Source organism: Lissotriton vulgaris, chromosome 5, assembly GCF_964263255.1.
Source record: "Lissotriton vulgaris chromosome 5, aLisVul1.2, whole genome shotgun sequence".
Taxonomy (NCBI): Eukaryota; Metazoa; Chordata; class Amphibia; order Caudata; family Salamandridae; genus Lissotriton; species Lissotriton vulgaris.
In genome coordinates, this window is record NC_141693.1 from 2021339422 (window position 1) to 2021362905 (window position 23484).

General features: G+C 50.5%; 1 protein-coding gene across 6 annotated transcripts in view; it reads left to right on the plus strand.

The window, feature by feature from the left end:
• SH3GLB2 (SH3 domain containing GRB2 like, endophilin B2) overlaps nt 1-13524 on the plus strand; it is a 260034-nt gene extending 246510 nt beyond the window's left edge. For all 6 annotated transcript variants that reach the window (XM_086924853.1, XM_086924854.1, XM_086924855.1 and 3 more), the window contains 2 exons: nt 10664-10880; nt 12751-13524. In XM_086924853.1, the coding sequence (XP_086780979.1) occupies nt 10664-10880; nt 12751-12858 (325 nt within the window). In that variant the 3' untranslated portion in view covers nt 12859-13524. The remainder of the gene's footprint in view (nt 1-10663; nt 10881-12750) is intronic.
• The last annotated feature ends 9960 nt before the right edge of the window (nt 13525-23484 follow it).

The window sequence follows — 23484 nt, forward strand, 5'->3', positions numbered from 1 at the left end:
CACCCGGGAACCGTCCTCAGTCTCCTAAAAAGCTATTGAAGCCCCTACCCCCGAACCCCGGTGAAATACAGCCAATGCAAGCTCCTATTGGCCTTATCGCCCCATTGATTCACCCTGCTGCGAACAGCTAACCACGCTGCTTTTGTCTCCTGTGTGACCTCCTGCAGGAGCAGAGCTTAGGTGTATAATGAGTCACATAGAAGTGTTTCCCAGTGCGTCAACGCATACCTGCACCCCAGATCCAAGTCCCTAACCCTCCGCCGGTCTCTCTCGCTCTCTCTCTGGCTCTTCTAGTAACTGATGATTCGGCCCTACACCAAGACTTTCTGAGCCTCCCACAATGTAGCCTGAGAGGTTACTGAACCCCAACTGGTACTCTTTGATCACTGTTGCAACCTGAGGTGGGCTCTTCACTTTGTTTGGATGGTCATTTGTGCTTAGATCCAGGAAGAACCACCACGAGCAGTGTGTATCCTCTCCTTCACTAGTACTCTTGCGGCCCTCCGCCTTCATCAACAAGAGGTGCACGCAGGCACATCGGACACTGAGATTTAGTCGGTGCAATCCCTCCCAGTCAACTTTGCAATCCTCTTTGTGGGATGACATGCCATCAGGAATGTCGCAGCTCCCATTCCTAGCAAGCGGTAGCTGGCCTTGCCAGCTGAGGACTGAAATGACAGAAAGATACTCTGGAACCTTTGGAAGGGTGACGCACTGCAGGTAGAGTGTAACTTTGGACAATATGTGCTCTTCCTAGCCACAATCTACCTAGAAAAGAAGCACAAGGGGGAAGTGAAAGCAGCCTGCTGCAACCCAGGGGCAGGTCTCTACTTACAGGCTGTGTGGTGAGGCCTTGAGACCCTGGCCTCCCTGTAGCATGCCAAGAAGCAGGACCACCTTTGATGGCTTGCTGCTCATGGACATAGCAGTTTCATCCTGTAGTTTCCCCGAAACAAACTACAATTGACAGTTGCTTCAACCTCTGCTTTTATCTCTGCTGTGAGCTGTGGTGGGCGCATTCCTTTGTTTGTTTGGTGGGTGGGCGGGCTCTTGTTTGGGCTGAGGTAGAGCTCTCACGGAGGATTCAATTGATCGTGATTGGAGCGAGCTTACTTCAGTCTATCTTTTGCTGGTGCTTGCGTTGCCTTCGTCAAGCAGAGGCGCACACGTGCATCAGATGCAGAGATATCACCCAGGTCCACGCAAAGTCAGTGCAATCCCTCCTGTTGATGGAGTAGACAATGCACACTCAAGAGTGGCACTGCCATTTCTACTAGACAGTGGTAGCGCCTGCCCGGGACTGGAGGGAACATTGTGTAGAGAACTAACTTTGGATAGTTCACGCTGAACCAAACTAAGTTATGCTGGAAGGATAGACGGTATACAAGAGGCCCCAACAGCATTACCCACGATTTTACATTCAGAGGACCACGTGTTGTAACATGCATTGTTTAAAAGTTCATAATACCATTCCAAGGTAAATGGCAAGTGCCTCAGCACTGGCACTTCCTTCCCTCACAGTGATTATTGCATCGATAAGTGTACGATTTAAACACTAGGGTGGATGCACACCTCGCATTAAATGAATTCGAGTTTAAAACCAAACCTTCATCAAATACACAATTCTGACATATTTGATGAATTTGCGCTCTAACAAATGAATAACATGGGGCCTGATTTAGAATTGGCAGACGGGTACTCTGTCGCAACGTGACCGAAATCCTGTCTGCCTTATTACAAGTGCATTATAACCCAAAGCACTCGGTAAGACCTGGCATTCTTGGGTGGTTTCCCCCGTCCTTTTGCCTGCTAACCTGTTTTGCTGACTTCCTTTTTGCTGGCTTTAGGAGCCTGGGCACTTTACCACAGCTAACCAGCACTTAACCCCTCCCATGCTGGTGACGGAACCGTTCCGTTACAAGCCTCGGGTGGGCTGTGCTGGTGACGGAACGGTTCCGTCACGGCCCTCTCGCTGCGCCTGCGTGGCGCGAATTCCACTCCTGCGCTAACGTTCTCTAGCGCGGGCGGGGCCGTGACGGAACCGTTCCGTCACAAGCACAGCTCACCCGTGTGCCGTGACGGAGCGGTTCCGTCACGAGCACGGTACCACAGCGCGGCCCCCCCACCCCCTTAGCACTGCGGCGGAATAGCCGCCGCAGTGAAGGGGGTAAGTGTATATGCTCTGTACTTTAAACATGGTAACATTGGTTTATCCACAATTGGCATGTTTAATGTACTTGTAAGTCCCTATCAAAGGGCTCTATATGTGACCATGGCTTGTACATTAAATGCTACTAGTGGGCCTGCAGCACTGATTGGGCCAGCCACTCAGTAGCCCTTGAAACATGGCCCAGGCCTGCCACAGTAAGATCTGTGTGTGCAATTTTAAACTACCATTTCAACCTGGCAAGTCAACTTATTAGAGGACCCAGATTCTTTGGGTGGTTCAGCACTGTTATTATTGGGACACATTGTTGTATGCTCAGACATTCGGTTACTCATCAGGGACGCCGTTCCTCATTCTAGCCCTTGGTGTGGAGTTATTTTTTGTGTTGTTTTCACTGTTACTGCAATTTAGGGATTGCACAAATACTTTACACATCGCCTCCTAAGCCTGACTGCCCTGTACCAAGCTCCCAGAGAGTGACCAAAGGTTAATCTAGGGTGTGTATCTGACTAGCCCTGACTAAAATATCCAGTATTTGTAAAGCGCAAACAATTTCCCAAAGGTGTCAAGGCGCTGGGGGCCGTCGGGAAGATTAAGCGAGCTATTGCCCAGAGTCCCATGGTGCTGGGCTGAGCTGCCGCCGGCAACGGGGATCGAACCGTGAGCCCCCAGGTTCCAGAGTTAGTCGCCCTGGCCACTGCGCCACACCTCTTCCCCTAGAGTGGTGGGTTCTGCCTGTCTGGGGTGCATACCCTAACCAACCAGAAGCCCCATGTCTAACAACTTGTAATATTGACAGTAAGAGATCCATCACGTTTGTGACTGTGTTCATCTGCCAAGCTATTAATCAAACTCATTATTTTTAGAGTATAACATTTCTGTTATTAGCTTTGATTTGGCTTTGCAGATTAACTGATGGAGTCGCCTCTAAGTCCTCATTATTTGGACTTTGTAGAATGATGCCCTTTAGGGCAGATGGCGCCAATTGTCTAATTCAGTGGACAGAAGACCAGGTTAACGCCAGCTGTTGTTGACCACTGCTATATTTGGAACATAAGTGTCTCCATCGCTAACACGATTTTAAAGACATCCATCTTTTAATCACATTAGAGGTGATTCAATTCCTCTTCCTCGTGCAGGCACTCTTAATCACTGTACTTCTTCAGTTTCATCCTTGCCTTTGGACAAATAAGACTTGAAAAGATTCTTTTGGAACTGAAAATATTATCAGTTGTTTTTTTGTGCTGCTGACCTATGTGGTTGGATAAGGCTTCCCACTTCAAGCAGGGCGTGGCTTGGGCGCCGATGGCGATGGTCGCCTGAGAGCTCGGCTCCGGGACTAAGCCCGGAATTATCCTGAACATCGGAGGCTGAGGGGCACCCCAGACCCCGCATTCGGTTGAGCGAGGCGACGACACCCTGCCGAGGGCCCTGGTGGAGTTTGGACGGAGGTGGCTTTGAGGAAATGCCGAAGTTTGCGGAGTGGCGGAGCGCGACCCAATATGGCGCCCGGACCCCTTTGTCCCCTTGATCGAACCTACGGAGTTGAGGAGGTCTTGCGGATGTCGCCCGGCACCCGGCTTCACCAGCCTCAGTTGTTTTAGACATTGGACATTGGCTGGTTCGGACCCTCTACAGCGGAACCATAACTCGATTGGACGACCTGGCGGGTGCCCACGCGTTAGAGGGCCCCGGGCACGGGTGCACTCAGTTCCAGGCGGTGGTCTGCACCGCGACTCCGCAACTAGCTGCGAGTTCCTGGCCACCCCAACTACATGGATGGCGCGACACTCGGGCGCCACAGGACAACCGGGAGGGTTGGTGGCCCTTGCCCCGGAGCCATAGTGGGTGAACGGGCCTGCCCGACTCGGGGACGGGTGTCTCCGCCCCCTTATCGGTGCCCTCGGACGCCGTGGCGGTGGCGTGAGCCGAAACGGCGGAGTCTCCACAGGCTCTGGAGAAGGAGATCGCCCATTCCGGACTTGAGGGCGAAATCCCGGGAAAGTCGTGCTGGACACTTGCACACGGAGACGCCTACTCCGGGACCTCTGCGGAGAGCCCCTGGCAGCATGGGGAAACCTAAAGGAGCCAAGGGATCCAGCCAGGCCACCTCGGACTCTGAGGACCAGGACAAGGAAGAGCATGGAGATCCTAAACGACCTGGTGGCGCACCACTCCAGCAACAATTCGACCGCGTACTGGAAGCCATAGAGGCAACTCGGTCGGCCCTACAACAGGACATTGCCCAGGTGGCGACTGGCCTGGGCCTCCTTAGGGCAGACCATGGTAAACTCTCCGACCGGGTCAAGGAGGTGGAGAGCACGGTGAAGTCTATCGAACCGGCGCAGAGAACCCTGGCTGCGACGATAAAGGATGCCATGTCCCGAATCGAGACCCTCGAACGGAGGGCGGAGGATGCGGAAGGCCGAAACAGGAGGAATAACATTCGGGTAGTGGGCCTGCCGGAAAAGGTCGAGGAAGGCGATATGGTGCGCTACTTGGAGACCTGGCTCCGAGACACGGTGGTCCCGGAGGGCCTGTCCTCCTTTTACACTCTAGAACGGGCCCACAGAGTTCCAGCGCGGCCCCCACAGCAGGGACGAGCCCCGAGGCCGGTGGTGGCGCGGTTGCTACATTTCCGGGACAGAGACCTGATCCTAAATGCCGCCAGACACAATGGCCCGTTCCAGGTTGCAAACAGTCAGGTGAATATCTTCCCTGACTATACCTACGAGACGCAGCGCAAGCGGTTCTCCTTCCTGGCGGTTAAGCGTGAACTCAGGAGTGAGGGCATCCAATATTCACTCCTATTTCCCGCGAGGCTCCGAGTCATTGTCGATGACAAAACCCAGTTCTTCGACACCCCGGAGGAGGTCTGTGACTGGCTCGAACTATACCGAACGGGGAAGGATGGTTATAACGCCTCGTCCCAGCAGGCGGAGGAGCCGGAACAAAGGAGGCGATCTAAAAGGGTCAGAAACCGCCGCGGCCGCACGGGAGGACCCTCGACAGCGGAGACATCATCTGAGCGGAGGGGAGTGTTGGAAGTTCTGTCGGAACTGTCGGGAGCAAGGGGCGATGACATCGAAGAGGAGGAAGAAAACCCGGGTGCGCAGGGGGCACCATCGGACTCGGAAGACTCAGTGGCAGACAGTACCCACACACCGGTGATCACACCGAAATCGGTGGAGGACCTTTTGGACGGACAAGGGTAATGGGATAGGTTGCCTTATTTTGGGTGGGGACCCGGCAGGGGGGAGGCGGCTGCCGTTCTTTATTGCTGGCAATGGAAGAGGGAGGGTTGGGAGGCTTCTGCTCTTGCCCCGAAAGTTTTTGACACAGGGGGGGCTTATTATAGTCCTGGTAGCCTGGGCGACGAGGGCCCACTGCCTCCGCTCAGCCCGCACCTGGCCCATAAGGCCTTCCTACGGTGGCGACCGTAGGACTAGTGGGGTTTTCGGGGTTGCTCTTCGTAGAAGTTTGGATGGGATCTAGATGGTGCAGTTTGGGTCCTGTTCTGGGGTGGTTGGGAAGGGGTCTTGTTGGTTTTTGGGGGGTTTGGTTCTGGTTGGGGAAAATGGCCGCCGTCAGCGCTGGGAGGATTGATGTTTTTTCTTTGTGGGGACCCGGACGGGGAGACTGTGCAAGAACACTTTGGGACAATGGTTGATGTTGCTAACTTGAAATGTATTACTTGGAACGTGAGGGGGCTTCACACTATGTCCAGGCGTCACAGGGTCCACGCTTATTTAGTGCGTAGGGGAGTGCAAATGGCGCTGCTGCAGGAAACGCATCTGAACAAGGCGGAAGGGGCGGCGCTTCAGCGTAGATGGCGAGGGCAGGTCTTTTCCACGGCGTACTCTGCTTATGCCAGGGGGGCGCTAATATGGATCAGGGCAGGAGTCCCCTTCCAGGTCACGAGGACAGTGTTAGACCCAGAGGGGCGTTTCGTGGCCATATCAGGCACGCTAGGAGGGAGGGACTTGAATGTTTGCTGTGTGTATGCCCCTAATGTGGACCAGACTGCCTTCCTTTCCGGGTTATCGGGCTCGTTGGCCCACTTTTTCGCCGGTCCCCTCCTACTGGGGGGAGACTTTAACTCCGTGGTAGATGTAGACATAGACCGCTCGCATCCCCCGCTCCCCGATTCCCCGGTCCGGCGGACGGCTAAGGGCCGTCAAGATTGGCAGACCCGCTGGGGTTTGACGGACATCTGGAGGGCACATCACCCCGCGTTTAGAGATTATTCGTACTTTTCGAGCCTTCATGAGCTGCATGTCAGACTGGATGGCTTTCTTGGTTCGTCCGAATTAGTCTCGGCAGCGGTCCGATTGGAGTATTTATCGCGGACCATTTCGGACCATAACCCCCTCCTGCTGGACATTCGCTGGTTCCCTGGGACGCCGGCGGTACCCACCTGGAAGATGCGCCCCGAGATCCTCGAGGACAGTGTCTTCAAGGCAGACCCAGGGGAGAGAATCACGGATTATTTTGCATCCAACGGCGGCTCCGCGAGTACTAGGGCGTTCGAATGGGACGCTTTCAAGGTGGTGGTGAGGGGGTACTGTATCTCTAAGAAGGTGGGCATGCGGCGTGTTATCCTGGCTGATTTAGACGCAGCGGACCAAACGCTCCGCGAGCTCGAAATTAGCCGACCCGGACACCCGGAATTGCAAACGCAAGCGGTAGAGGCGAGGGAGAAGGTGGCGGTGGAGGTCGAACGGCTCCGCTGTTTCGATTATAAGGCCTACACGGTTCGATCTATAGCGGAGGGCGACAGATCGAGCGCGTTACTGGCGTGGTTGGCCAACCCTACGCGCCAGTCCCAAACGACGACTAGGATGCGTAGGGCGGATGGGACCGAGGTGTGCACCCAACCGGAGATTCTTACTTGCTTCCGGCATTATTACGAATGCTTATACCGCAGTCGCTCCGCGCGTGACCCAGACCGGCTTGATAACTATCTTAGCCCGCTGGAACTCCGCACAGTGGAACAGGAAGTGGCAGACACCCTGGGATCTGACATCGGCTTGGGGGAGATCCGTGGGGCCATCAAACGGATGGCGAGGAACAAGACCCCGGGCCTAGATGGCCTGCCGGTGGAGTTCTATGCAGCTTATGCTGACCTCCTGGCCCCTCGTTTACTGGTGGTCTACAGGGAGGCGAAGAGGCTGGGTCGCCTCCCCGGCTCGATGTGTGAGGCGTTGGTGGTTCCTCTCCTCAAGCCAGGCCGAGACTCGTCTGACCCGGGGTCCTACCGTCCCCTCTCAATGCTGACGGTGGACTACAAAATATTGAGCAGCATCTTGGCCTTGAGGCTGTTAGGACATATGAGCTCCCTAGTACACGAGGACCAAGCCGGTTTCATCCCACGGTGAAATACGACCATGAACATCCGAAGGTTGTTTCGCTTGCTTGGGGAACCATTCGTGGACGCCCCGTCCCCGGTAGTTTTGTCGGTGGACCTGGAGAAGGCGTTTGATAGCCTGGAGTGGGACTACTTAAGCGCGGTATTGCGGAAATTCGGCCTCGGGGAGGGATTTATCAAATGGACAGCAGTTCTCTACGCTTCCGCTTCAGCCAGGGTTAGATCGGGCCCTTTGATTTCATCGCGATATCCGGTGGAGCGTGGCACGCGGCAAGGGTGCTCCTTATCCCCGCTTCTTTTTGCACTAGCGGTGGAGCCACTAGCGATGCATCTTCGTTCGGGAGCCCATTATACGGGCTTATGGACAGCGGCGGGCCCACATTACGTCTCGCTCTATGCAGACGACCTGTTGCTCTTCCTGGAGGATCCGGTCGACGCATTACGGGGAGCGGAATTAGCGCTAACGGAGTTCGGAGACGTTTCAGGCCTACGAGTGAACTGGTCTAAGACCTGCCTCTTCCCGATGCGTAGGGGTGCCCCCACTCCGGCGCTAAGTAAGGAGATCAGATGGGAACCCGACTGCTTTAAATACCTTGGGGTATTTGTGTACCACGACCAGCCCGACCTCCTAGACGGAAACATTGCCCGTTGCATACGAGCACTCCGAGGCAGCATGGATTTTTGGGCTACGCTACCGCTCTCCGTGGCAGGACGCATCGCCCTGCTCAAAATGGTGGCACTCCCCCGACTATTGTATTACTTTCGGACTTTGCCGATCTGGGTCCCACCGGCTACGTTTCGCCGCTTGCGTTCTATGGTGGTCGGGTTCCTTTGGGGCACGGGCCGGCGGCGGGTGGCCCTCAATACCCTGATGAGGCCGAAGGACGAGGGGGGGCTCGCTGTGCCGGACTTTGAGAAGTATTACCTTGCGGCGCAGCTCCAGACATACACCCAGGAGATAGACAGGGAGTTCAGAGGCCCGGAAGACGGTAGAGGGACGGGTATGGCCAGGCACGTCCTCTCCTTTATCGCGCTGCGACAGCGTTTAGTCCTTCGGGACCTGTCGATGGAGGAGCGGACTATCCGACTCTGTTGGAATCGGGCTCATAACAGAGGTCACCTGCGAACCCCATATGCACCTGAAATACCATTGGGGATGCTGACGGCCCTCCCCCACGGAGGAGACTGGTCGCGACTGGCGGACTGGGAGGATTCGGGTTTACAGCTCGTCGGGGACCTGTATGAGGACGGAGTGCTCCTGTCCTTTCAGGATCTCATTGACCGCTTTGGGATCCCCCGGGGCGACTTTCTGCTGCACTCGGCCATTGTGCGAGTGATCCAGGCGCACTGGCAAAACGGACTAGAGGAACCTCAATTGTCTCAGGTGTGCCAGTATGTAATGATGTCGGCGGGCACAGTGAAGGCGGTCACTTGCCTTTACGGCAGGCTGATTACCGAGGGGTTGGTCCCTCTCACCACACTGAAGTCCCGCTGGGAAGAGGACATCGGTAGGGAGATCCCGGAGACGACCTGGTCCCGGCTGGTGAGGCGAGCATGGAAGGGTACACGTAGCGCCCGCTTCCAACTGGTCCACTATTATGTTCTCCATAGGGCGTACCTGACCCCGGTTAAGATCAGGCGTTATTTTGCCACGGCTTCGGCGGAATGCCCTAGGTGCCCGGCTCAGGAGGCGGACCTCCTACACATGCTATGGGCCTGTCCAGGATTGACGTCCTACTGGCAGGAGGTGGCGGCGACTTTGGAAGAGGTGACGGGGAGGCACTTATCGTTCGATGCGGCGGTAGGGCTATTGCACTGGTTCCCCCATACCCCCCGGAATAAAATCACCAGTAAATTTATAGATCTGGGGCTCCTACTGGCTAAGCGAGAGGTGACCAGGAACTGGAAGGCACGTGCTGGTCCTACGGGCAGCAGATGGCACGGTGAACTTTTGAAATGGGCGGCGGGTGAGAGCGCGCTGCGATATCAGTTGGCTTGGAGGCAAAGCAATGAGAAGGCGCAGGAGGCCGCGTTAGAATGGGAAACGCTGGTACAGGCCCTCAGGGATTATTGTGCCCCCAGCGATTCCGAAAGCGAAGAAGCAACTAGACCCGAGTCCCGTTAGACACTAGCATTAACAGCACTATTACCTTCCCCGTGGGTCAAGCAGAAGATCCTAAAGTGATAAGCTCCCTGGCGCTGATGGTGGGGGGGGGGGGAGGGGGGAATTCCACAATGACTGGGAGTTTGTGGGGGGGGTATCTTTTTGGGGGTTGGGGTTTGTTTAGAAAAGCAGATGACGGACAATGTGTTATCCGGACCAGCTCCTGCATCCTACTGACCCCAGCTACATTCGCCGCCCAACCCCAGGGATATGGGCTGCTTGGCTGTATAGCAATGCTATGGAAGGGGGTCGATGGGCTATATCTTGTAAAAGTTGGCTATAATATGATGCTGGTCGTTACTGTATTGTTGTACTGATTCCTGCAATAAAAATATATTTAAAAAAAAAAAAATAAATAAAAAAAAAAATAAGGCTTCCCACTTCAAGAAACTTTGCAATAAAAAAAAAAGAGTAACCTACTTTGATCTCAGCGCCTGAACTGTAGGGCATCTGGGGAGTCCCAATAATTAGGACTTTTGGTCTACTCCCAGATGCCGTGGTGAGAAAACCATTAATTGAACAAAAAATAATCATGAAAGCCAATAAGCCAGATCCAGTTATAAAAAAAGCAGTAGAACCCAGCCTGGAATATATAAATGAACTGTCCTTCTTAACCTTCTCTGGAAGTTCATCAAGGAAGAAATGACCAATGTCTAAACATCCCATGTCCTGTGAGTCATTCTGAAGTGTGATATTGCTAGAGACTTTAGTGAAGCTTGCCCTGACCATGCGCCAACTAATCTGGGGATAAAGAAGGCAGGTCAAATTCCAATCCTTTGTGACTAGTTTCAGTAGCTTGGGTTGTGCATGCTTTTGGGTTTGGTGAGCTACTTTCTGACCATGTTGTGTTGACTTCCAGCTCCTCTGTGTTGCCCTCTCTGCAACCCCTCATCCCCTTATTGTTGACTCACTGTTTAGTAAGTTTCAGGACCTGAATCATTGACCTTTTTCTTTCTTATGCTAGATTTCCTGCCACGCTGGTGGTGAATTCAGACTCCACATCCTCTCCTCTCAGCACATCCCCAGGCACAAGCACCATTCCTGCGGCCTCTGGCACCGTTGTTGAAGGGAGCCTGTCCCCGAGTGACGTGAGGCCTCCTGCTAGCGGCACTCGCAAAGCTCGCGTCTTGTATGACTACGAGGCTGCTGATTCCAGCGAGCTCTCTCTCAAGTCTGATGAGGTTGGTATTTCTGAGACACACGGACAGGGACGCTTTCCCCTGTATTGCCACTCTTTGCCCGATATCTAGCTGCATCTTTGTAGGATGTACTTCCAAGGCTTGCCCGAGCTCAAACAGCCAGAATCAGTTGTTGATTTCCCATATATGGTGTATAGCTTGCTCTTAAGGCTGCTCGCAGCTTATTTTAGGAACGTCTGCTATGGAACCACTTTCACAACTTGATCAACTGCTTTGTTGCATTATCGTGTTCTCAATTTGACATCAGACAGGGAAGGTCAGTGTAGGCAAGCTAAGCAACACATCCATTTGAGGTAGAGTAGATTTAATTGACACCATTTCAGGCATGAGGAGATCCACGCCAAAAAGTGTTTTTTCCAGCTGAATGGACAGGTAAATATAAATGTAAATGTAAATACAGTCCAAGATGGCCAGCATGCAGGCAGAGAAACAGGTCTGCATTTCCTCCAGATAGACCGCAATGGAAGCTTTTATATGGGTGCCCTATTCAAACATCATGAAGACAAACAGTAGGATTTAATCAGAGCCCTAAAAGGAACCATGTATATGTAGAACAGTGTGGGGCTAAGTGAAGATCCCCAAGGCAAACCACAAGGAAGACTGAACGTCTCCGAGATAAAGGAAGGTACAGTAAAAGACTTGGATCGCTCAGTCAGAAAACATGTGATCCAAGCCAGAGCCTTGCCCGAGATTTCGATGTTTATAAGCCTCGGTAAGAGCCTCAGTGGGCGACTGTGACAATGGCTGCAGAAAGGCCCAAAAGGATCAAGGCTTGTATGTCCTCAGCACAGGGTGAAAGGACCGTCCTGGAGCTCTGAAATGATCTAAACCCCGACTGATCCTCGCCAAGTAATTTTTTCATTTCTAGATAGGTTAATGGATGGTTTTACAGGACTTCCCATCATCTTAAAAACATAAGGGAGCAGAGAGAGAAGCCTAGAGTTAGTTGGAATGGCTGTCTCTAAACATTGCTTATGAGGCAGGGGCGTTAAACACGCATGCTTTAGGTTGGAAGGGAGGCACGCAGTGACTAGTGATTTATTGCATAGTTCCATTAACTTAGGTGCCACTAGACCCCGATGTGAAGCGAGTAAGGGGCAGCCTATGGACCAGATTATATTGATATCATCAAAGAATTTAGCATTTTTTCTTCAGAGGACATGCCAATAGATGGACCTTAGTACAGGCGGTAGTCTCATGAACATCCATGAGAAGGGTCCAATAGGTGTGACTGAAGGAAACCCAAATTTTAGAAATTTGTCTCTAAAAAAGATGGCTAAATTAGCACACAGATCTTGGGTGTAACTAGTGTTAGAAAGACTATCTGGCGAGAGAAAGCTCTTGGGAATGGAGAATACCTCTCTGGAAGGGTTCTTGGCATTTTCGACATTCCAACCAAACCTTGGCGCGAGCAGTGAGACTAGAGTGATGGCATTTATTCATGGCTGTGCAGTAGAACTCTTTTGCTCCCACATTGTAGTCCTTTTTATATCTGTTCAAGGTTTTTTCAATGCACTTTGAAGGCTTTGAGCTTCTCGGAGTTCCAGGGTGCAGATGGTTTATCCCTGAATGGGGGCAGCTGTGTCCAAATGTAATGAATGTAATATAGTTTATGTAAAACTTGCCCGAGTATAAATTTACTGAATCACTTGGAAAGGAACGTTGAAAGGAAAATGAGAGAAATTAGTCAGATGGGTAGAAGCTCCACAGAACTGAAAGTAAATTTAGTTCTGTGCTTTTGGATGCTGCACAAAAACAGTTCTAGTCAATAAAGAACTATGATTCTCAAAAAGACAGATCTAGTATTTCCAAGTTTAAGGCTCTGATGTTGTTTTGTCTCCTCTTCTTGCAGCTGATCACTGTGTACAGTCTCCCCGGCATGGATCCAGATTGGCTGGTAGGAGAAAGAGGAAACCAGAAGGGGAAGGTCCCAGTGACCTACTTAGAACTGCTCAGTTAAACAAAGGCTGGAAGGCGAGCACCATGTCTCAGCCCGTCTAAACTGATCCATTCCGCTACACCCACAGATGGTCCCCACCCTCCCGGTGGTAGGATGATGAGCACCTTCTCAGCACCCCCTCCACCAAGCTGATGCCCTCTTCCCCACTCACAGATGGACCTCTACATCCAACCTGCCCCAAAGATGCAACTAAGAACATTAACCTCCACCATCATGCTGATTACCATGCTGGAAGATGCAGCTACTCAGCTTGACTTTGCAATGGCTCCAGGCTGAGGTCCCGCAGGGCCTCCTGTGGTCCATATTGAATACCCTAGCGATGTGAGGCCTCACTCCTACTCCTTCCTAATGAAGGGACTGCTTGCACACACCTTGTAGGGAAGACACAGTAACATCCGTTTTTGTTTTTGTTGTAACTGTTTAATTGCATAAAAAATCATGACATTAATTTATTAAACTCAAATAAAAGTCTTGCTGTGTTGGGCGATTGTACATTGACGCAACTTTCTTTGGATACCCTAGAATTTGGGTTCTCCGTCATGCAATCTTCAAGCCATTTATTAGCACTAAATATCTATCTCCATCCTTCTGCAAGAGCCCAGAAATGCATTTTTCAGAGAGAAATTGCTCTTGTTGAAATAAATGATTTTTTCATTGCTATCTAAATTAATCATTTCCTGTCTTTATTTGTTAAACAGTAATTAGACTTCTCAAGAATGACAATCCATTCAAAAAGGTATTCCTCTTCCCTGCATGTTTTCCTTTTAGGAAGGGAAGAGTTTAGATTGTCAGAAGCCTCATTAAAGAAGATTTGGACAGACACTGTAAGGTAACAGACTGCTGCAGCATCGTAGAACTCTATGTGCAGTCAGTTCAGATAACCCTCTGTGGAGCTAGGATCCCAACACTTCGCCTCTGATGTATCATCTGTTTTTCTTTTTATTAACATGTATCGACATGAACTTACAGTACAGTGGATAAGACATTTGAAATCACAGTGGAGACCAATTACAATTACAACTACAATAGGATATTACATTGGGTGTCACGTAGAAGGGACATAATCACAATCAATATTACGGGGTGGGACACATATAATTCCACGATACGAGTTCCAGGAGTCCCAAATCTTAGACCATTTACGGGGGCAACCTCGGGCTATTGTCGCAGAGATTCTCCTCCTACACAGAACTGTGGATGGAGACTTGGAACCTCAGTAAATCAGGGTGTGCCAAAAACTCACCTTAGTATCCAAAATCCCCTACCAGACTAGCAATCGGTGTCTCATTGGTTCTTCCATACCCCCAATGATTAGACAACTCAGAACATGAACTTAGAATACCTCAGGTAACGTGGAACACATGAACACTCTTTCTTAATACTATCATACCAGTCCAAAATGAGGAGTAAATGAAGAAATGTGCAAGTTTGAAATATTTATTTCAAGTGCCGTGTTCTCAAGCGCAGTACCTTAGCTAATACAAGCAAACATATTATAAGCAACAAGGTTATCAGCATAGTTACTATTCCATAGAATACAAAGGGAGAAAGCATGTTCAAATGCTAAAGGGAAGAAGGCTAAATTACACCTCAGTCTTACCCTCCCTTGCTAGTATATTATATGTTATCTATATATATTATATTAAAACTATAGAAGGTCTCTTTGGGTTTACAAGGAAGGCCCCATACCTCTGGTCCTAGTAGACCGGTATCACATAATTTTCTACACCAACTCTCTGCATGCGGATGTTCTTCAAGTGTGTGTGTATGCTTTGCGTATTGCATTATTAAACGCGCCAAAATAAGAGGTGGCCACAGCTGCATATGTGTTATGTCTAGGACGTGAGCAGATCAGACCGAACAACAGCCACTGTGTTGAAATAACCTTGAAGGCCTCGGCACTCACTGTTCAGACATCGCTTACCAAGCAACGCTGATACAATAAGAAAACATATTATTCTCGTGTGAAGCAAAACATTCTGCTAGACTCTAAACATTTATAATATTATGTGCTGTGTGCAAAAGCAGCAGAAAGGAAAAATGGCGTTTAAACTTCTAATAAGCTCATGCTAACTTAACACAGTGTAGAGGCAAAGCCCATCTCCATGACACTATGTAGACGGTCTTTTCCCTGTGCATACACCAGTCGAGGTCTCTCTTCCAGTCTGTTATTGTGGGTGCATGCGTAGCTCCCCAGAGCTGTGCGATGTTCCTCTTGCCCACCATAAGTCCAAGTGTAACCCATTGTGTCGTGTAAGTGTTGAGGTCAGTGGGTTCTCAGGTGTTTGAAAGGCACCTGCGAGCCTCTGGGCGGAGAACAACTGCCAGAACCTCACTGATCACTTCATGCACCTCCTGCCAGTAAAGTTGGATAGGTTCGTAGTGCCAGATTATATGGATGAAAGTACCTAGTTGATTACACCCCCTTTTACAGTTCCCTTCATCGGACACCCCCATGTGCAGCATTTAAGGCCCCGTGACATAGATTCTATGGAGGATTTTGAGTTGTATTAAACATAGACGTGCTGGGATTGCGACTGTTCTAGGGGAGGAAACCGCTTCCTGACACTCTTCACCATCTATTACGATGCCGTCTCCAACCTCGGTGTCAGGGGGGAGGACCCTTTAGGCAAGGTCGACTGAAGAGCATGTAAGACCTGTAGATATCAGAACCGTTCTGACTCCTGCTGGCGTTGGAGCGTGGCAAAAGATTTCACTTCACCCTTGTCCCAGGGGTCCTTTAGATGCGAGATACCTATTAGCTCCCACTTGTCAAAGCCCTTTCATTTCCACAGGTCACCCAGTCTCTGAGAATCCCATAGGGGCGTAGCTTGTGTACATTTTTGATCCCATCCAAGCGATTTATTAGCTGAGTGCAAGACCTCGACCAGGTGTTTGGTGGGACCCGTGAGTAGGTATCTACCTGGTTTGAAGTAGAGCACTCGATTGTAGACGCCTCCGGGGAGGAACCACCTGTCCATATTGAATCCCGGGTCATCAAAGCGGCCGTATATGCCGTGATTGATGGCCGCCAGGTACACAGCCCAATAATATTTTTTAATATCCGGTAAACTGATTCCCCCATCATACCAGTTGAGCGTGAGTTTGTGCAAGGCGATGCGTGGTTTTTCATCCCTCAGAAGATCACGCTTGAGTCCTTCAATTTCTTTGAAGTATGATTTAGGGACAGGGGCAACCAAGTTTTGTGAAGCATACATAAATCGGTGCAATAACATCATTTTAAAAAGGGCCAGCTTGCCCAACATTGAGAGTGGAAGTGACTTCCAATTCGCAATGTCTCGTTTGAGTCTTTGCAGTGGGGACCATCGCATTCCGCGAATGACTGGGTCTCTCCGGATCCAGGCCGCAAGAGGTTCTAGGGCAAGTGCAAATAGTAAGTGGGATAGAGGACATCCCTGGCGAGTCCCCCGACTAAGTTTAAAGGTGTCTGATTTTTTGTTGTTTACTACCACTTGAGGCATAGGATCGCCCTATAGGAGACGTACCCACTGAATAAAGCCTGGTCCAAATCCCAACTTCGTGAGTACAGCGAAGAGGTAGGGCCACTCAACTGTATCAAATGCCATAGTGGCATCCAGGGAAACAATAATCGCCTTCTCTTGTATGGTGCTCACCCTGCCTAAAACACCATGGAACCTGCGAAGGCTTAATGCAGTGTTCCTGCGTGGCATAAAGCCAGATTGGTCAGGGTGTACAAGGTCTCCTATGACTTTGACTAATCTGTTAGCTAGCAATTTGGCTAGTGTTGGACTTGGCCCTCTCTGCAGGGTCATCCCTGAACTTTTTGCCTTCCTCCTATCTTCTCTCTGACCTGTTTTTGTTGGTATAATGACTCTGGGCACTTGTTGATCAGTGCTACAGTGCATATGCTCTCCCTACTGTAAAATGTAGATGTGATTGGTTTCCATGATTGGCTTATTTGGTTTCTGTCAGACCCCAGTAAAGTGCACCAGGAGTTCTAGGGCTTGTAACTCCAAATGCTGCTAGTGGGCCTCCAGCACTGGTTGTGCCACCCACAGGAGCCGAGTTTTAAAATGTGTCTAGGTCTGCCATTGCACAACCTGCATGCAGTCTAGTAATGTCATGCTGACTGCGCAAGTGCACCTACTTGCCAGTCCCTAAACCTTCCCTTAACTTCATATTAGTCACCCCTATGGTAGGCCCAAGGGCAGGGTGCATTGTAAGCATAAGGTAGGACAAGCCCTGATGTGTGTGGCATGTCCTAATAGTGAATTACTGGCATTTTCGTTTTTCACTATTGTAAGGCTACCTGTTCTCATAGGCCAGAATGGGCTGCTGGAATTATTACACCCTATAATCCCATTAGGCTCAAAGAACATGGTAGAAAGTCAAGTTTAGTATGTCTGAACTCAGAAAAATAAAATACTTCTTTTAGTAAAGTTTATTTTAATATCCTGTGTTTGCAAATGCTACTTTTAGAAAGTTAACATTTGCTTGCCTGACCATTTCAGCCCGCCTCTACTAGGATGTGTATCTGCTGTCTGGTTTCTGTGTGGGACAGGGCTGGGGAATCCCAAGAGAGTCTGGGCTGCCAGGTGGTGAATAGAGAGATTACACCAGGATGGGTGGGAGGAGTGCCCCTTGACTCTGTATAGGGCTGTGCTCTGCCACTACAATGCTGGCTCCACCTCCTGCGGAGCATCTGATGTCTCTGCCCTGCACCCTGAAAGCAACAGCAAGAGTCCCCAAAACAAAGTGCTCCAAAACTGGGCTGAACCAGGCTCAGGCCCCCTGGCTTGCAAAGACAAAATAAACTGTGTATAAAAGTAGGAGCCCTGCTCCTAAACATTAGATCCTGCTTGTGAACCAAGAAGAAGAAATCTCTGCCTGAGGAGGAGGAACCGGGAAAAGCTGAAGGAGGAAGACTGTCCTTATCCTGAGGGACTGGCCTGCAGTGGTAGCCTTGCTACCAAGGGAGAGAAGAGAATCCACAAAAGACTTGCTTTATTTTTAATCCAAGAGAACTTGTGCTCAGGTTAATCTCCAAGGGCTTGGAATTGAGCTTGCCCCCTGAACTGAGCCCCAGGACCATTGGGCTCTAACCCTGCCTTCGCTGTTGTTGCTGACTTTGGCCTTCCTCAGCGCTAGAAAGCCATGATCTCCAGTGCGCCTCACCCGTTTCCCCTTTCTTTACCGCTGAGCCCCTGCCTTCTCCCCCGCGCCTCGAGTCGGCCGCTCTGAGCTCTTGCCGTACTTGTTTCTCCACAAGCGCACTGCTCGGATTGCCGCTACTCCCCACCGCTGAAAAACCGGCTCCAGTGCCTCTCCGAGCCCGGGACGAATCGTACCTTCCCCCTCGCACCGCACCGGAACCCGCAGGAAGCAAGATCGAGTGCCTCTCTAAGCTCGGGACGGATCGTACGCCTGACACGTACCCCCTCCTCCTCGCACCGCACTTGACATCGCTGGGGCCGCGCCGCACACCAAGAGCCAGCCGGTACGGACCGCACTGGCTGCCTAGTTCCGCGCCACCCGCCGTCCCTCATCAGCAAAGACCCTTAGGTACGGCTTGTACGCCGCTCCCCGCCTACGGACATCGGATTGCCGGCCCCTCCTCGAGGTCCCTGCTCTTCGTCTCGTCCCCGGACACCCCTGAGCCAGGGCCCGCCTCAAGGAAGAGCCGGCTGCACCCTTGCTACGTCGGGGACGCCGCCTACGGACCGGGCTCCACCTCACAGAAAAAGGTATTGTGTCCACACGAGCATTACGGTGCGAAAACCCGGACCAGGAGCCCACATCGCCGCTTTTGGATAGACTGCCTTGTGTGAACTTGTGAGAGCCGGACAACGTGCGCTACGCACCCCACCAACGAAATCATGCTTGTTTTCTTAAAACCCTTTTGCCAAACTCCATCTAGTGGTTAAATTCATAGGAACATTTTTATGGTCTTGTCTTAAAGCTGCATACGAAATCTATTTTTACATAAAGCCTACGTATTTTTCTACATAATTATGCCTGGTATCCATTTGTGGTGGGTAATTTTTGTTACTGTATGTGGTCATAAATACTTAACTAATCTAATGCCCTGAAGATTAGCCTTGTCTGCTCGCGCCAAGCAACCTAAAGGGTGAGCAGGGGTTATACTTAAGGAGTAGGTCCCATGCCCTGACTGGAGGAGAAGGTCCCTGTTTGTCACAAGTGCATACCTGTGCCAACCAGAGACCCCCAAATCTAACAGCTAGTATTTTAGATTTTGCGTTTAGGAGTGAGATAGGGCGGTAGGAGGCGCAGTCGGTTTTGGGTTTCCCTTCTTTATGGATAGTGACAATAGTAGTAATTCTTTGGTCTATGGGTAACAATCCTCTTTCCAGGCGTTCCTCATACATGGCCTTTAGGTACAGAGCCAGTTTTTCTGGGCGAAGTTTATAAAGTTAAATAGGGATGCCATTTGGTCCCAGGGCCTTACCAGGTTGTAGCGTACAGATCACGAGTGCTATTTCATCTGTGGAGAGGTTAAAATCAAGATACGTCCGATCATCGACCCAGAGAGTGGGGAGAGAAATGTCCCTTAGAAGGTCTGCAGAGTCGTCTTCAGTGTGTGGCACTACGGAGGTGTAAACAGTACGAAAGTTGTTGGCAAAATGGCCAACAATAGCTTGGGGGTCCATTATGGGAGTCATCTCAGCGTCTTTGAGCTCAGGGACAAGTCTGCTAGCCCATTCCTTTTTGTCAAGTCAGGCTACCAATTTCCCTGCCTTATCGCCGCAGTCGTAAATCCTGCCCATTCTGTCCCATCCCAGTGCCTTGTCTTTGTCAGTTACTAATGCCCTGTATTCGTCTTGTTTGAGACGGAGTGAGTGGAGTACTTTAGGTGCGACATCTGATACTATAATAATATAATAATATAAATAGATAATATACTAGCAAGGGAGGGTAAGACTGAGGTGTAATTTAGCCTTCTTCCCTTTAGCATTTTAACATGATTTCTCCCTTTGTAGTTTATGGAATAGTAACTATGCTGATAACCTTGTTGCTTATAATATGTTTGCTTGTATTAGCTAAGATACTGCGCTTGAGAACACGGCACTAGAAATAAATATTTCAAACTTGCACGTGTCTTCATTTACTCCTCGTTTTGGGCTGGTATGTTAGTATAACAAAAGAGTGTTCATGTGTTCCACATTACCTGAGGTGTTCTAAGTTCATTTTCTGAGTTGTCTAATCATTGGGGATATGGAAGAACCAATGAGACACTGATTGCTAGTCTGGTAGGGGATTTTGGCTACTAAGGTGAGTTTTGGCACACCCTAATTCACTGAGGTTCCATGTCTCTATGCACAGTTCTGTGTAGGAGCAGAATCCCTGCGACAGTACCCCCGAATGGAAGGTATGCTGAATTTTGCTTGAGTTACAGGTTCTCCACCCGTCTACAAGCCTATGGCTTCCAGGAAGCCAGAAAGCGAGTGTGAAGACTGAGACAGTACACAAGGGGGTTGTCGGTCTAGTGTGCCTGAAAGTACGGAGTTGAAGTCCCTTCCAAGCACCAGCAATCCATCTGGTAGTGCCAATAAGATAGTGCTTAAATCTTTAAATGTGGCGGACTGTAAGCCTGACGGTGCAAATATGGACATTAGCGTTATGGTTTGCATCTCCCATGTGCCGTGGCCCTGATGTACCTACCCCGATCATCAGTCCATGTGGAGGTAAGCAACAGGGGAAACGTATGTTCGAGGCATATGAGCTGCAGATTCTACACTTTGCATTAGATCGCCACCTGGGGTTGGGCTCGGATGATTGCATGTTGTTGTCATCATGGAAGAAGTCTTTGTAGTCACGAGATAGGTGACTCCTCCCTTGGACGATAGTGCGCATGGGCATCGGCTCCATCCTTAGATTGGTTTTTTCTGCCCCTGGGTTCGTATTTTTCATCATAATGCCCACCCGAGAGTTAGTTGTGAAACCTGCATGTGCGACCATTGAGTAGCCCCATCTATGCATTGCCTTACATGTGCTGCTAAAACAATGCGTTTCCTGGAGCAGGACAATGTCTGGTGCAAGTCTCTTAATATGCTGCAGGACGACACAGCGCTTAATCTTGTCCCAAGACCATTAACATTCCAACTCAATATTTTAATATTTTTCTTCCACTGAGCACACATTGATAACTAGATAAGGTGCAGTGTCCTCTACGATAAATCCGGACTGTACTGTCGATACAAACCCAATAACCATAAACAAATGACATCGATCCCTCCCAACAACCCCCCTCCCTTCTTCCCTGCACTCTGGGCTCAAAACCGCCCATAATTTACCAAATGCAGAGTGCCTGTCGCTCAACAAGTTACTAAAAGAAGAAACTGCGGGAGAACTAGGTATCCTGCTATCCCCCCTCCCTGTTACTCTAAGTCATAGGTTCCCTAGGCCCAGGCGGGCCAAATTTACAATATGGATTATTGTCCGAAGTCCGCAGGTGCACAACCCTCTTAGCAGCTTTCTACCTGGAACTGTTTTCAGCAGGTGATGGCCAAACCAGAGGAGGGTGGGCGAGCAGTCGGGAACCCCTTAGAATCTTACTGTTGAAATTAGGCGGTCAGTTTCAGCGGCCACTGGAACCCTTCTCCGTCGTCTCCTTCCATCCGTCAAACCAGTCAGACGCGGTTTCTGGGAGATCGAAGAATGTGGTTTTTCTCTCTGCTTCTACTGGGAGACGGACTGGGAAGAGCATGGCGTATTTCAGGCCCTTGTCCCGGAATCTGTTTTTGACCTCCAGAAATGAGCGCCGTTGCCTTTGCACAGCTTGCGTTAAATCTGGAAAGAACATGATTTCTGAGTTGTCCAACTTGATTGGTGGGGCAACCCTGGCGGTTTGCAGGATAGTGTCTCTATCTCTGTAGTTCAGCAGTCTGGCCAATAACGGGCGAGGTGGGGCTCCAGGTCTCGGGCGTCCCCCGGCACTCAGTGAGCTCTTTCGATCACAAACAAGTTGGATAGGTCTTTGGTTGCAGGTGTGCGGTGATTAATTTTTCGACAAAAAGATCCATGGCAGGTCCATCCGATTTTTCCGGCACGCAGAGAATGCATACATTATTGAGTCTCGTGCGTCCTTCGTAATAATCCAGCTTGCTTTCAGTAAGTTTACGAAGCACTTTTAGTTCTTGGATTTCAGTTTGCAATTGCGAGGCATCTTCCACTAGACTCGTCATGGTAATTCCCAATTGTTTGACCTTTTCTCTGTTTTTGGTGAGGTCGGCTCTGATGAGCATCATTTCTGAGGAAAGGGTGTCCATCCGTTGCTCCATGGAGGTGCGCACCCCATTTATGGCCTCCATTACGTCTTTTAACGTCAGGTCTGGAGAGTCACTTTCTGCACCTCCTTGCTGTTTGTCTTTTGTCAACTTATGATTGGATAAGTCTGCTTTCAGGCAGGTGTAACGGTCCAGTCTGCTCTGTTGGGTTGATTTGATACCCTTTGCACCAGACATGGCGAGGTCTGTGAGGTCGCCAAGCCAGAACTCCGCAACTGGGGTCAACACCACTAGTCCCAGGCAGGTTCTTCTTGGTGCACCACTGGCAGGGGGAGGGGTGTACTCCACTGGTCTTTAGGCGACCTCCGCGTCAATTGGAGCCCATCAGATTTGGCCAGGCCCTTCGGGCGGCCTGGAAAGGCTGACTGTTGGCCAACAACAAGGCACGAGGGTCTCTCACAATATCAGGCTCAGCGATGCTTTACACTCCCAGCCCTATCATAGAGAGGGCTGCACCACATCAGGGCTCCAGCAGGCCACTACGGTGTATTGGACACTGAATACGAACAATCAATTTGTGAGGCAAAACACGGGGTATCGGTGACACAGTTGTCGCCACAGGGCGCAACTAGGATCACCCCAGTCAGACTACAGGTGGGTGCGTCTCACCCCAGTGTTGTTCAAATTTCGGCACCTTTTCCTGGCCCCTACACCGCGTCTGCAGCTCTTAGCCCCCTGCTGGCCTTTGTAACGCGCAGCCCTCTTACCGCAAGGATCTTTGCCTCATGCGCGTTTCGTAGTTTTTTGGGCTGTCCTCTCTACATTCCTCGGAGCTTGGCGTCCGCAGGACAGTCATAGGCTGGGGTCTGTGGGGTCTCAGAGCGTTTTTGGGCTGCACAGAAGTGCCGAATTCAGTCCCGGTTTGCGAGGGTCTCCCGGGGGGAAGAGTCACGTCGCCAGCCACGACCACTCTCCCGGCCTGGCAGTCACGTCAGGCCCCGGCTTCCGTCTCAGAACAGGCCTCAGCTGTGTATGCCCGTATCCTTCGTCCTCGATACCGGGATCGGTGCGTTCAGCTGCACCTCCGGTTTGCGATTTTGGCCTCAAAGGAACGGATTGGTGTAACGGATTGGTGGTATAGGGAGGGAGTCACGGAGACACCTCAACTAGCAGCCATCTTGCTCTGCCACGGAGCCACGCTTCTGTTTTTCTTTATCAATTATTTTTCTGAATACTTGAGCTTCTTTCGATGGTTTCTCTGCGAGGTTTATGCTAAAAGCTATGTTTCTGCCAGGTAAGGCAATAGAGGCCTTTTTGATAGCTTGACTCTGGTTTAAAAAGATCCATTCACAGATATTTTTTACTGGCATGACACTTAGTAGCTTACTTTTTTTTGTTT